Genomic DNA, 15,384 nt, shown 5'->3' with positions numbered 1-15,384 from the left:
GATTTCTAGATCCCATAATATTATAGCAATGAGAAATAGCAGACACAATCTGGAGCTTTCTAAATTCTTGATATAATTAATAACCAATGAAAGTTGTCACAGTTAAAATGCTTGAATTAGTTTTCCTCCTGGGGTTGTGGGTATCCATGACGGAGCAACGAGGAGCAAAATAAAAAGCATACATGAAGATGTATCTTTGATGACATCACTGCATATGCATCATTCTTTAGGGGTCATCATGGTTTGCTGAAATCACTACTGGATGTGAACTTTCTATTGTAGAGGTCACAAAAGAAACTGGGTTTTCACATTGTGTCACACTCTAATGTCGTTAGTTTTATGGTGCAGTGGCAAACCATAATAACATGGTCATGGCTTGTCCTGTAAACTCAGCCCCTTGAGTGAATATTGAAGTCACTAAGAACAGTGCGTGAGAGAACATAGATCAAAATGCATAAGCCTGAATAAGGAAAGCTAATGTAGGAGTTATGGATCAATAGGGAACCTGAATGGAAAAATGGTGACTTCATGATGTCCTATAACTAAGGTCCTGCAGTTTGCCAGCCCTTCAGAATGTTGTTGTTGTTTTTTTGACTCCTTGGTTTAGTCTGCAGCCCTGGGATTTTCTAGGATTAAGCAAAATTGCTTAGCTCAGCAGATGCTACCGTCCAGCTGAGCTGTCAGGCTAGGAATTGCTACTTTAGAACTCTTTCCAATATTGACTGGCAGCAAACCAGCAGGTGAGATGACCCAGAAAGACTCTGTTTGCAATTTGAGTTGCACCGGGATTAACATGGATCTCCACAGATTTCTTTTGTTAGATGTATGGTTCGGGGGTGGGTTCCGGCAGGCACTACTGCTGGTTTGATCATGGGTGGGCGCACTTGTTTTGTGCATGCACAGAAGCGAAAAACAAGATGGTGGTGCCTACAGCGCCACCCGGAGAATTGGTTTGGGGGCAGGGCAGGCCTGGATCGCTGCCAGTTCCAGCTACCTTGGCTGCCAAACCACTACAGGTTTGCCTGAACCGGTCCGAACTGGTAGGAACCCACCACTGGTCTGGTTGGTCTGTCTATTCTACCGATTTGGTCTTCATTTCTTCTCCTCTGCTGCCAGAGGTCTTTCCTGGTGGCATTACAGCAAGTGGCCTTTCAAAGTCATCTTGAGACAATTTTGGCGAGAGTTCTTATGATGTTCTGGGGCTGATGTTGGCATTGTCTCTTCCACCTTGTTCTCGAAGTAACAGATTAACACATCCTCATTAGATTCCTAAGATTTCATCAATAAATAAAAAATAAATCCTATATTTAGAGTTGCATATCCGTGCATCTCATAGTTGAAAAAAAATTGGACACATCATAGTAATAATTCCATCTATATAGGTGGACAGAGTTGGGTAACATTCCTCTAAATGTCCTTCCTTTCTTTCCACAGATAATTCTAACATATTTATAGTCTTGTGAGTTTTCAACAAGTCTCTGCGTGATTATCCCCTATGCTACATCCTGAATCATTAACTAGCATTTGCTTCCCCTCTTGGTTACAAGCTCAGAAAATATTTAGGACTCTTGGGAATGAGGGTGTGCTAATATCCCTGTGGGGAGTCTCTCTTTCCCTGCTTGGACTATATCAGAAGAATGCTGGCCTTTCACCTATGTTTTCTGCAGTCCTAATAAGAACTGATTGCTCTGCTGGGCTTCCTTACAGTGCATTCAGAATGTTTTACCATTAATTTAGAGATAGTCAGCAAAAGGAGGGAGGTAGAGAAAGGGGTGCAAGAGAAGTACAATACTTTCCTTGTGTGCACAAGGAAAGTCACTGACATCGGCCCATCTTGTTTTAAATTTGGGAGGAGTCTCCCATGGGTGCTATGCAGTGGTGGGTTTCAATTTTTTTTCGAACCTACTCTGTGGGTGTGGCCTCCTTTGTAGGAGTGGCTTGCCGGCCATGTGTTCTCTCTCTCTCTCTCTCTCTCTCTCTCTCTCTCTCTCTCCTTCCTTTTGTCTCTCTGTCCCTTTTTCCTTTTTTTCTTTCATCTCTCTCACTTTTTCTTTCTTTTTTCTTTTTTTCTTTATTTCTTTCTTTCTTCCTTTCTTTCTCTTTCTCTCTCTCTCTCTCTCTGTGAGTCTTTGTGTGTGTGTGTGTGTGTGTGTGGTGGGTTTCAAAAAATTTTGGAACCCCTTCTGTAGGTGTGTGGCCTGCTTTCCGGGTCCACTGGTGGAACCTCTTCTAACCAGTTCGGTAGATTTGACGAACCGGTTCTACCAAACTGGTGCGAACTGGTAGGAACCCACCTCTGGTGCTATGATAGCTACTCTTTCACCCTGTTGCTTGGGAGTGTGCATGTCACTCCTCAAAGGAGCGCTGGCATTGTTACAAAAATGATATAAGCATATATTTATCCACACCATACAATTTCTCTGTCAAGACAAATAACTTACGATGCTTCTGCTTTGACTGCAGAAAGGAAGGTAGCAAATTATGGAGCTGGAAAGTTTGTGCTGAGTCACAGATTTGAGAGGGTGAACTTGCAATGTGCTGTGAAAAGTATTAACGGGAAAAGACTGCCCAACATATTCCAATATGTCCTGAATATCCTTGTAATAAAAATGGTTTTCCCTTGGAATGTCATCTTAGCCTCTAGGGAAGAGCGTGTTGTAAGCAGTTTTCACCCAACCAGATCTTCTCTTTTATTGCTCCGATATTCTGTGTGTCTTCTTGTCAGCTCTAAAGCAGGGATTGAAATGAATCTCTTCCCGCCTCTGCTCTCTTTCTATACAAAAGCAAAGAGATAATAGCAGAGGAACAGCAACAGTGGGTTGGCAAATCATTTGTTTTTAGCACTAATTCTGGGTCAGTTTTTCATCCATCTGGCAGTAAAAGAACAAGAACAGTTTTATCTGATCAGGATAAAATTCTGTCTGCAGAGAATAACTTGAGGTGCTGCGGCTGGGCCACCGGTGTCCAGTAGACTGAGTGACCACAGGGACCTCATCATGGGAGCGCTACTTTTGTGTCCATATGTTAGGTTGCCTTACATGAGTATGTAAGTTGCAGCATTTGTGTAATTACATCATAGTGCATGTAACATTTAGATGTCATTCCAGTTTTCTGAAGATGCTGATGGATATTGCAAATACTTTCTGATAGTTATCTTGGGTGATAACTAGAGGCATTGTACCACTGAGATATTGTCTGATATTACTTCTAATCAAACTTGACAAACAACCTCCACAATGTTGCCTAGCACTTTCAAAAGCAACCCCAGTGTTGTAGGGCAATGGATCCCATACGTTGATTGTACTTTTTTTTGAAGATATTTTTCCCTTGTAGGTAATGGGCTTTGTGCCACTGTGCCAGGCAGCTTCTTCAAATCCAATTGAAGTCTCCTCACATTGTTTTGATGCACATACCCTAGTTAGACTAAAACATTGCACTGCATCTTACTCTATGGTTTCTCAAATAAGCCAAGATGATTGGATTCACACATTGCAATGAACCATAAATTACAACTTGCAACCTATATTAAACCAAAATGGGGGGGAAAAAACCATATTAAAATTTGATGCATGTAAACCCAACAACTTTCTCTTTTCTAAACTGTCACATAACCAAATTGCCTAGTAACTATGGCCAAGTTCACACCTAGCCATAACAGGAGGAACAAGTGGGACAAGTGATATTTGAGCATACTAGTCCCAGCTTCTGCCAACCTAGCAGTTCGAAAGCATTTAAAAATGCAAGTAGAAAAATAGGAACCACCTTGGTGGGAAGATAACAGCGTTCCATCTGCCTTCCGTGTTTAGTCATGCCGGCCACATGACCACAGAGAGGTCTTCAGACAGCGCTAGCTCTTTGGCTTTGAAACGGAGATGAGCACCGCCCTCTATAGTCAGGAACAACTAGCACATATGTGTGAGGGGAACCTTTACCTTTATGTAACATTGGGATATGTGTCCCCATTGCTTGCTGCCTAATAGCAGTCAACCATAACAAATGCTCTGTTCTCAGATTCTGGATAAGCGAAAGAGGAGTCTGGTAATGGATGTTACCATAGAACTCAGGTAGTTTGGCATTATATAGTAAGAGACTAACCTAGTCTCTTCAATCTCGAAATTTGAAAGGAAAAAATACAGACAGTTCAAGAAGGTCACAAAAAGATGTAGCTAGAGCATAGGCAAGATTAACCCGAGTTCTATGATATCCTTCCAACCCTTACATTTTAGTGTTCTAGGAAATTCAGGAGGACAAAGCCAGATTTATTTCCAGATGATAGGTATAGGCCTGGGATGGCGAACCTATGGCACGTGTGCCACAGGTGGCATGTGGAGCCATTTGTCAGGGCACGCGAGGCGTTTCCCTGTCAGCTGGCCAGTGCGCATGTGCATGCTTCTTTTGAGGCCATTTTTCGCCCTCCCCAGGCTCCAGAGGCTTTATAGGAGCCTGGGAAGGGTGAAAACAGCCTCCCCCATCCCCTGGAGGCCCTCTGGAGGCTTCAGGAGCTTCCCTGAAGCCTCCAGAATGCAAAAAAAAAAAAAAGCCCCATGGGCAAACGGAAGTTCAGGAACAGACTTCCGGTTTGCTTGTAGGGTCATTTTTTGCCCTCCGGAGTCCCGAAGGGCTAAAACCTGCCTCACAAGCAAACCGGAAGTCCATTCTTGAACTTCCGATTTGCCCATAAGACCAGTTTTTTTGTGCTCTGGAGGCTTCAGGGAAGCTCCTGAAGCCTCCGGGGTGCCTCCAGGGTGGAGGCTGTTTTTGCCCTCCCTGGGCTCCTATAAAGCCTCTGGAACCTGGGGAGGGCAAAAAAAGCATGCCAAAAATGGGGGAGCATTGGTCATGTGCACATGCGTGATGGGCTCGTGCACATTGCATTTTGGGTGTGGCATGCCCACACACGACCCCCCTGCTCTGCCCCCAGTTTTGACACACGAGCTAAAAAAGGTTCGCCATCACTGGTATAGGCCAAACAGTTACAGATGTATTTTCAGCAGTCTGATTAACCAAGTGTTTGTTATGCTTATAACAGTTTTCAATTTCCCCCACCCTAAAATTACCACTTCTTGAGGAGGTCATTTTGCCAGGAATCCCAATTCATTGACCAGGATGTCTGCCTTTTTCTATTCTCTGAGCCTTAATACTTAATGGAGGCAATAGTCTCAAAGTTAAGAACTTGTTTTAGGATTAGTAACTACAATATCCAGTAGTGTGACTCCGTAGGTAACAGAGAATCTCCAGCAGAGGTGGGTTTCTGCCAGTAGCCTGCAGTGCTGCATTTAACCACTGCGCCACCTCTTGTGTGACTGTATCCAAATGTTATTTAACTGACAAGTTGATTTGATTGGTTATGTGCCACATCAAGTCATCTCTGACTGCTAGTGACCACATATATTTCCTCCATAATGATGCATTCTTAACTTGGTCTTTCAGGACTTCCTATGGTGCACTTGTCACCTCTCACTAAGTCCATCCACTTTGGTGCTGACCATCCCTTCTCTTTCATTCCTCTTTTCCCAGAATTAGAGCTGATAAACCATTGTTTAAAAACTGTATGCTTTATTGTGATTTGTAAACTCAGTTTTTGCAGTATATCCGTATTTTTCAGAGTATAAGATGCACCTTTTTCCCTCAAAAAAGAGGCTGAAAATCTGGGTGTGTCTTATACATTGAATTTTTTGCCTCCCAAAGCCCTGCCCCCTTCACCAAAATGGCTATGCATAGCCTTATGGAGGCTTTCAGAGAGCTCCTGGGGGCTGGGGAGGGCAGAAATGAGCAAAAAACAGGCCCTTTTTTTGCTCAATTTTGCCCCCGCCCCCGCCCGAGGAGCACTCTTTAAGCCTCCATAAGGCAATCCATGCCCTTTTTTTGATGAAAAATGGGCTCATTTTTTGGGGGGTGCAGGAGCATCTACAAGCCTCCTAAGGGCTATTCATGCCCTTTTTTGCAAAAAATGGGCAATTTTTGGGAGGTTTGCAGAGTGCAAAAACTTTTTTTTCAAATTTGCCTCTTCAAAGCCTTGGTGCGTCTTATACTCCGGTGCATCTTATATTCCGAAAAATACGGTATGTCCTGTATGGAAAGGGAAACTCTTGCAGGTGTTTCCAGTAGTTCATCTTAATTTTCCGATGGCAGACAAAGAATTGTTAGTAAATGGCCATTTTTGATCCAGCTCCTTATTTGAAACAGTTTCAGGTAGGTGGGTGCTTGGATATGCAAAGAGAAGTCTTTTAGTTTTAAGTTGGAGGGAAGAGAAATGGGCTACCATGGAAAGAAACTGTCTTACCCCAGTCTTACTCCTCTCTTCTGGATAAGATGTTTCAACATCATGAAACACCATAAAGGTTAGAAAAATGCTGATTTTATTAATTTACAGAAAACTCTCGGCTCTTTGTACATTTCCTTTCCTTTACTGGATTTTTTTAATTTTCTTTCTTAATAGGAAAATAATTCAGAGAAAAACATAAAGGCTGCTTCCCTTCATACATTTTATTTTATTTTTAAATGTTTTTATTAAACAGGTTTTCCCCCCATTTTTTAAACACAAATATCATTTTTGCAAAATTTCCACATTGGTAAGCCTCCATTATACTTTTTTTATCCATACATGTATATCTTTATATCTCTATCTCTATCTCTGTCTATCTATCTGTCCATCTATTATACTTATATTTCTTCCATACATATTACTCTTTCAATGTACTTATTTCTATACATCTTATATCTATCTATGTACATATATTCCTCTTATAACTATTATTCTGTACTATTTTATATACAACATATCTTACATTTCCCTCCTCTTATTAATTATGCAGTTTTATGATTATTTTCTAATTTCATACATTTTAAAGTGTGTGTTCAATTCCTTTCCCAATTCATTGGACAGCCAGGTGATGTTGCTATTTTTATATCTGTCATCATGCTTTATTTCCTTTTTGTGATTCCCCCACCCCCACCCCCCAGAGATAGTTCCACTTAAACAGAAAGATGCAGTAGAGGAATGTAGTTCTTCAGAGGGCGGTGAGGGGACTTTCTATATTTCTTTATTCCTTTAAAGTCCACAGGTGAAGCTGAATTGATCAGCAATCTTTGGTTTACTTCCCCAAACACAAATGCTCTTATGAGCATGTGTCTTGTAACAATATGTACAAAATATATTCATTTAACACTTGGATTGTGGATTAATATCTTCTCTGTTCTTCTGTCTTTTTTACCAGTTTCCCTGTCCTGAAAGCATGGGAACAGGGATAGGACTTTCTTACTTTAATGGATTTTATGCAAGATACCCATGTTGGTAGTTTCATAGGTATACTGCATCCAACCCAAAAGCAGACAACCAAGAGATCAGAGGTTTCACATAGTTTTACTGACCTCTTTTGCCATTCCATCGTGCCACAAAGTACTTCCTGTCCGGGGGTGGGTTTCAAAATTTTTTACTATCTATTCTGTGGGTGTGGCTTATTTTGCGGGCATGGTTTGGTGGGCATGTGACTGGGTGGGCATGACCAACTTGATGTCACTCACCAGGAGATGGATTGGGTAAAATATGGCAAAGCTCACTTAACAACACTCTTGCTTAGCAACCAAAAATTTGGGCTCAACTGTAGTCATAAGTCAAGGACTATCTCTGCCTTCCTCTGCATGACAGCCTTGTCCTAGTAAACTCCTTCTCCTTTCTGGCAATTTTCCTCTCTGTGAGAGGCACCAAAATAATCCAGACAATGTAAGGTTTCCTGCTGCAGCAGGAGGTTGGACTAGATGACCTCTGAGTAGTCTTCTAGCCCTAAATTGCTGTGCTGTTTTTCTTTCTTTCTTTCCTTGTTTCCTTTCTTTCCTTCCTTCCTTCCTTCTTTTCTTTTCTTTTCTTTCTTTCTTTCTTCCTTCTTTCCTTCCTTCCTTCCTTCCCTCCCTCTGTGGGAAGTAACCAACCCATCCCTCCAAATAAAATATTACTCCCAGAAAGGCTCATTCCACATTCCTGCCAGATAGAGATAATGAGCCTATATAAAGTTTGGCTCCATTCACAAGCAGGGAATCATCCAAACCCTTTTAGAAACACAAAGCCCATATTGCATGAACTCCAAAACTTCAAAAACATAGAACTAAGAATCCTACCTTTTATCCAGTTTCAGCAGACCAGAAACAAACTTCTGGATGTTACTTTGCAAACCTTCTTCTGAGCAGCTTTTCAATTTAAAGCAGGTTTCAATTTAAAGTTTGCAGCATTAAGACTTGTGGACTTCAACTCCCAGAATTCCACAGCCAGGCATACTCAGTTCTGATTTAAAGCAACAGCATTTGTTTTTCTCCTTTGCTGAATCTCCCAGCTGAAAAGTGAGTTTCCTTCCTCCTTCCTTCCTTCCTTCCTTCCTTCCTTCCTTCCTTCCTTCCTTCCTTCCTTCCTTCCTTCCTCTCTCTATCTCTCTTTTTTCTTTCTCGCTTCTCTTCCTCCCTCCCTCCCTCCTTCCCTCCCTCCCTTCCTCTCTCTTTTATTTTTAAAGCTTTTTTTGCCTTGCCTGAACCGGCAGGGGGGAATTTTTTTTTTAAAAAAAAGCTTCTGATGGGAGAACAGGTTCGGGGGTGTGGCCAGACCACCGTTACTACTGGTGCTATCTGGTGCACCACAGTTTTACTACCTCTTCTGGCGTACCGTACCGGGAGGAACCCACCTTTGCTCCTGTCATGTTAGGAAGCTCACAGTGGTAGTCTTCGACTTAGGACCACAATTCTGCCCAACATTTCGGTTGCTGATTAAGATGGTTCTTAAGTGAGTTTTCCGCCCTTTTACAAGCTTTCTTGTTGTAGTCGTTAAATGAATCACTGCAGTTGTTAATGAATCTGGCTTCCCCATGAACCTTGATTGTCAGAAGGTTGCAAAAGGACACTACAGCTATCATAAATGCATCCCGGTGGCCAACAGTGGTGGGATTCAAAAAAATTTACTACCAGTTCTGTGGGCATGGGTTGGTGAGTGTGGTGTGACATGGTGTGGATTGGTGGGCGTGGCAGGGGAAGGATACTGCAAAATCCCCATTTCCTCCTGGTCAGCTGAGACTCCATAGGCAGAGAATAGATGGGGGTAGAGCCAGTCAGAGCAGGTCTCCAAACTATTCAAAATTTCCGCTACTGGTTCTCCAGAACTGGTCAGAACCTGCTGAATACCACCTCTGGTGACCAAGCATCCAAATTTTGATCATGTGACTGCAGGGATGCTACAACGGTTGTAAGTGTGAACAATGGTCATAGATGCCTTTATTCCGTGCTGTTGTAACTTTGAATGGTGACTAAATGAATGGTTGTAAATCAAGGACTTCTCGAGAACCGTTGTTTTTTTTTTAAATTCCCTGGGTTGCTTCTTTTTCCTTTCTTCGATGGTAAACCTAGGAAGCCAATAATCATTATGAAGTACTAGCAAATTAAACGCTGAATTTCAGGCTGCTCTTTTACTCAGCACAAAGCATTTATGCTTGATGATGCAGAGAGCCAACTTTCAAAGGAGTTGTGGTGCTCACATAGCATTTCTAGGCTCTGACTTTAAATCTTATGGCATTCCTTCTGCAGATTTTAATCAACCTCTGCGGAGTCTCTCTTCCCTCAGGCATTTGATAGATTCCTGGCTTGAGCTCTCCCCTGCCCTCAGTTAGTCCGGCTCCTGACATGACTCCAGTCTTAAGCCTCCTGACTTGATCCAACTGACAGGTGGTTCCTTCAGACAGACCTCCTTTTTGGCTCCACAACTGGGCTAGTATTTCCTTGGGAGTTTTGTTCTTTGCTCTCTTACTATTTCCTTGCTTGGGAGATACCCTTGCATCTGCCGTCCTCTTAGAACGGGCTCTCCCACCCCCCTCACAGCTGTTAGCCCGAGGAACAAGCTTCCCTTTCTTTGATATCCATCTTCTTGCCCCCATTGGTGGAATTTTGATTTCCTCTCTATTCCCCAATTCTTATTTTGCAGAGGGAACTGACCTCGCCTGCACCCACTTTCCCAGCTGAATTCTGTGAGCCGTTTCTACAACCGCTATAGCAGTAATAAAGTTTCCTTGTCAGAATCTTGCTATGACTTTTAAATAGATGAAAGGCGGTTAAGTCACATATTACTCCTTTCCCATAGCATCCTTTGTGAGGAGTTTGAGCTGTGTGGCTAAATTGTTATCATCAGATCCCCTGCTGGTGTACAAACCAAAGTTTTGGGATAGTCCAAATAGATACATGCATAAATATTTGGCTTTATTTAATCTTACCTGGCTCATGCATTTATATTTTGCTTTATTTAATCTTACCTGGCACATGCTCCAATTAAGACTCAACGATTTTTGCTTCTTACAAAAGCAAAGTTTTACAATTATACTTTTTTTTTCTGATACCAACCTTCCCTATCTCTTGTAATACTTGGAGATAAATCTATATTTGAATTAAACTCCAGATTGAAACCTGTGCTGAATGTGTATACAGTCTTTCCACAATTATTCCCTTTTGTATTTTCATTAGTGTAATTTTATCTTAGCAAGGTACAGTAGTAGTCTGCTTGGTAAATAGGATCATGCATCTTAAGGAGTTTAAACTAGGTAGACAGTTCAGTATTAAATGAGGGTAAATAAACTGCTGAGACCTGATCTCCTGCACTAATGGGATTAGTTTTCCTGCAGGCCAAGTTCATCACAAGCGTCTGGGGTTTAATTCAACTATAGACCTTTCCATAAGGCAGTCATGGAAAATAAAGAAGGAGTGACAAATAGATCTGAAGTGGTCCCTGGGGATCTGTTTAAATGTAAACAGAGATTATTGAGGTCAAGTCTGCAATTTGTTCCTTCATGTAATCATGTTTCTAAAGTAGGTTTTGAGGTGCTAATGATTATAATATAATAATTAATAGAGTAAAACTATACAAAACTTTTCTAAATTTAACAGCCAGAAGATTCATAAGCCACTCCTACTACTTCTTGACCTAGAGTTTAAATTCTCAATATTCATGTCAAGAAGTCAACTTTATCAGACTCAACAGAACTATGTTAGGAGTAAAATACATTCAGTGCTTCACTGGAAATAAAACTATATCTAATCTGATATAAATCAAATCTGATTAGAATAGAAAATAGAGAATCCCTATTTTTCCTTCAGTTCAAGGCAACTATTTATTCTGCTTCATGCAGTAAAGGTACAGATTGTGAAAGTTGAATTCTGCTGCTAGCTTCTTAGGATCTTAGGTTGGAATTAATATTTAATTACTGGTTTATTACATTTACTGTATATTCCACCACAATAACTCTTGGTGGTTTGTATCTAAAATGGCAATACTTTAAAAAGAATAGAAACACTGATAATACCTTTATATTTACCATATAAATATATGCATCAAAGGTCTGAAATTTGTTTTAGGTCTGTTTCATGTTTGCACATGGCAACTTTTTTCTTATTGTGTATGAACAGTAATAGAATTTATTTTTTGGTGCTTTTGTTCTGCATAACAATGACTCATATTTGCATCTCATGAAACCATGCAATAGAACTGAGTAATAGTGAACCAACCTATGTGTCTTCATCAGATGGCAGTTGTGGGAGGATCTAAAGTCAAGCAGGGTCATTCCTGGTTAGTATTGGCATAGGATACCCCCAGAGAACCCAGGGTTGAAGGCTGGACCTGGAAGTTAAACAAACATTTAGAAAGACAGCAGGGGTGGGTTGCTGCTGACATTATTGCCGGTTCTGCACGCTCACTAAACGGTTATGCAAAATGTTAAAAAAAAGGGGGGGGGAATCATTTCTGCAATGAAAATTGTTCTGCACATGCACCGAACCGAAAATCAAGATGGCAGCACCGTAGGTGAACCGATTCATGGGTGAGGCAGGCCTGGGTCACTGCTGGTTCCAGCGACCCAGGCTGCCAAATTACTACCGATTCGGCCAAACCGGTCCAAACCGGTAGGAACCCACTTCTGGAAGACGGTAACAGCCAGATACTTTTGTACAACAGTCCAGAAAACTATGCAGATGTCTCTGTAGTGTCCGTAAGACCTGAGCTTAACTCATGTCTTCCAGACTATATTAGATACTAGTATCAGTACTAGAATAATATAAACAAGTAGCTCTGTGGATTGTCCTTCCCATGGCTCAAGTCCAATTATATGGGCTTTGTGTAGCCATTTATGGCTGTTTGGGTCCACTGCACTCCATTTGAAGGTCATTGGAAATGGTGACTCGTGTTACTGAATTTGAAAATCAAAGGATCCTAGCATCATAATAGCTTGCCCTTCCATTACTCAGGCAGATAGGAGTAGTATCTTTGGTTATAGCCAGTATGCTTATGAGCTTGCATGTGTGTTTATAATCCTAGCCCAATGTTTTTATTCCTTGCTTCCAGGTTTTTCTGGATGCTCCTATACTGAGGTGCTAATAATAGCAGAGTGACAGCTGCTATGTGAGGATAAAAACAATCCTAGACACAGTTCTGCCACCCCCCCCCCTTTTCTTTTTGTAGCTTCCTTGCAGACCAAGCAAGAGGTGTACTGAAGCAAAATATAATCTCACCTGCAAAGATATGTTCTATAACCAAGTATATTTGGAAATGTTTTGATCCGAGTGCCTTACTGACTCAACCATGTGCAAATAATACCCGACAAAGTTTGCTATCCCCTGGGATGCCCAGAGATCTCTTGGTCGGCTGCTTTATTCTGCAGTGATTTTTTCTTTCAGGGTTGCTTGCCTCTGTCATACTTCTGCTTTTGCAAGCCTTTGCTTTGTCTAAGCTATTCTCCTTCTGGCTAAATTTGTTTTATTGATCTAAGATGAGATACATGATTGGAGTGGGAGAAGAAGAAGCAGAACATGGAGCAATAAAGGTTTCCAAAAATAATATTGAGTCAGTTGTGGAAAGTCTCTTCCAGATAAACATTAGATAAATGAACATCTTCTTACTATTTGGTTACTGGACACCTGATTCTTTTATTGATTCTTTTTCTGATTCCACGCTGACTACATATACAGCTAAATCTAATCCAGAGATTGCTCTGGTTACCAATACCCCTGCTGGTTTAATTTTTTTAAAGGAGAATTTATTCAGCAAAACAAAATATAGGCGTTTAAGATATTGGATAACAATGCTGTGTCTAATGAGTCAGGCTGTAATTCCTAGTGTTGCATAGTATACACCATCCATTATCTATCTGACTCAGCCAGCGAAGGGAGTTATGTGCATTCTTTATCTATGGAAACTTGGCCTTTCAAGTCAAGGAAAATGCTTTCAAGGGTGGCTCTTTTACAGTGAATTACAGTCCTAAATTAATGAAAGGTCTGTCTGTAGAATATTTGGAAATAGTAATGAATGGGGGACTGTTAACTGACAGTATAATAATTGAGGATGATCTTGGAAAGAAAAGCTGGGTTTTAGAAGTTGCACTGATATAGTGACTAAACATACTGACTTTCCCACCAACATAAGAAAACTTTTGTCTCAGAAAAAAGTATAGACTTACAAGAGACAATCTTTGACATTAAGTCAATAGTAATATGGTCCTTTTAAGGAACAATGGGACTATGACTTTGATACAGTTTAATTTTCCATGTTCGATGGGAATTAGAAAGATACAAATATTGTCATAAATACTTCTGAATATATGTGGTTACATCCATGCATATAGCCAGAATCTGGTTCACTGACAAATGCGCGCTCGACAAAAGTGCGCTGACGAAACCGCGCTGAGAAAACCGTGAGGTCAAAATCGCACCGACAAATGCGCGCAGAAGCGCGCCCGCAACAGCGCGCCGACAAAAGCGTGCCTTCAACAAACAACTAATAACAACCTAATAATCCTAACCCTAATCTTAACCCTAACCCTAAACCTAACCCTAAACCTAACCCTAAACCTAACCCTGAACCTAACCCTAACCCTAACCCTAACCCTAACCCTAACCCTAACCCTAACTCTAACCCTTACCTTAACTTAAATCGCGCTTTTGTGGGCGCGGTTTTATCAGCGCGTTGTTGTGGGCACGTTTATGACATTACGGTTTTCTCGCCGCGCTTTTGTCGGCGCGCTTTTGTTGTGCGTGCATTTGTCAGGTCACGCCAGAATCTCTTGCAACTATGGGTAGCATTTTAATATTTCTTTGAAACCTTTTGAGGACAAATGGACATTTCAGTGTGCGCATACACAAGGTTGCCTCAGTTTGCGCATTGTTTAAAGCTCTTCAAATTGATTCCATGGTAGCAATATATTATTATTTTTCTCAGCTGTAAATACAATTTTTCCACTTGAGAATTGACTTTTTCCCAGATTGCATATCCATCACCATTATTGTGCATTTACTTTCGGAACATAGTAATATAAAAATAATTTTTTAAAAGTTTTCCACAGCCTGATATTTTATAGCTTCTACACATGAGGCTACATATGAAGGGCACATGGTGGCTCAGTGGCTAAGATGCTGAGCTTGTCGATCAGGAAGGTTGGCAGTTTGGCAGTTTGAATCCCTAGAGCCCCGTAAAGGAGTGAGCTCCTGTTACTTGTCCCAGCTTCTGCCAACCTAGCAGTTCGAAAGCACATTAAAAATGCAAGTAGAACAATAGGGACCATCTTTGGTGGGAAGGTAACTGTTCCCTGTGCCTTTGGCATTTAGTCATGCTGGCTACATGACCAGGGAGATGTCTTTGGACAGTGCTGGCTCTTCGGCTTTGAAATGGAGATGAGCACCGCCCCCTAGAGTCGGGAATGACTACCACATATGTTCGTACCTTTACATATGAAGCTGTTTTTGAGGCCCTACAGTGTTTTTTTTTCTTTCTAGGTTCACACAAGCTAAAACTGATGTGGTTCTTTTTTAACAGGTTGCCTGTACATTTGCCTAGCTGTGTCAGAAGATTCTGGTACCGAAGGTCTGAGCTCAACTTCTTTGGCAGACTTCATAAAATTGTCCCACTTTAAGTCTCTGGATTCCAGCGAACAGACCAACCTAGAATTATCAGAGTCTGATTTTGGTCCTGGTGCCCTGCAAGTCTCACCTGGTTCAGGCTTTTTCAGTGAGGAAAAGGAAGACTCCAAGGTCCTCCAATCTCAGTATTTATGGGAAGAAGGTGGAGACAGCAATGATTCCAGTGTGTATATGGGGCCAGCAGCAGGTAACCAATCTTTTCACTATTTTCTTCTAAGTTTTGTTAGACTTTTTTGTTGTTAAAAAAAAATGGGGCTTGGGGTTTTTAAAACAGCTTTTCCATGTATTTTTAGAGGGAAATTAATTTAGAAGTTTCAGGTCGGAAGTTTTTAGCCTTATCATCGTGGTGCAAAAGATTACGGTATTGACATAATGGTATAGTAATAATAATGGTATTGGAAGCTTCTGAGAAGTAAGTAATAGTAACCTGAGTTGCATTCCCAACTTTCTCTTAGAAAG

At 41.2% G+C, this 15,384-nt stretch overlaps 1 protein-coding gene across 1 annotated transcript in view; it reads left to right on the top strand.

The window, feature by feature from the left end:
* PODXL2 (podocalyxin like 2) overlaps positions 1 to 15,384 on the top strand; it is a 58,142-nt gene that overhangs the window by 11,232 nt on the left and 31,526 nt on the right. The window contains exon 2 of the mRNA XM_032211474.1: positions 14,822 to 15,112. Coding sequence (XP_032067365.1) covers positions 14,822 to 15,112 — 291 coding nt within the window. The remainder of the gene's footprint in view (positions 1 to 14,821; positions 15,113 to 15,384) is intronic.

The sequence above is a fragment of the Thamnophis elegans genome, chromosome 2 (genome assembly GCF_009769535.1).
Source record: "Thamnophis elegans isolate rThaEle1 chromosome 2, rThaEle1.pri, whole genome shotgun sequence".
Taxonomy (NCBI): domain Eukaryota; kingdom Metazoa; phylum Chordata; class Lepidosauria; order Squamata; family Colubridae; genus Thamnophis; species Thamnophis elegans.
This window is presented reverse-complemented; position numbering and strand designations above follow the sequence as displayed.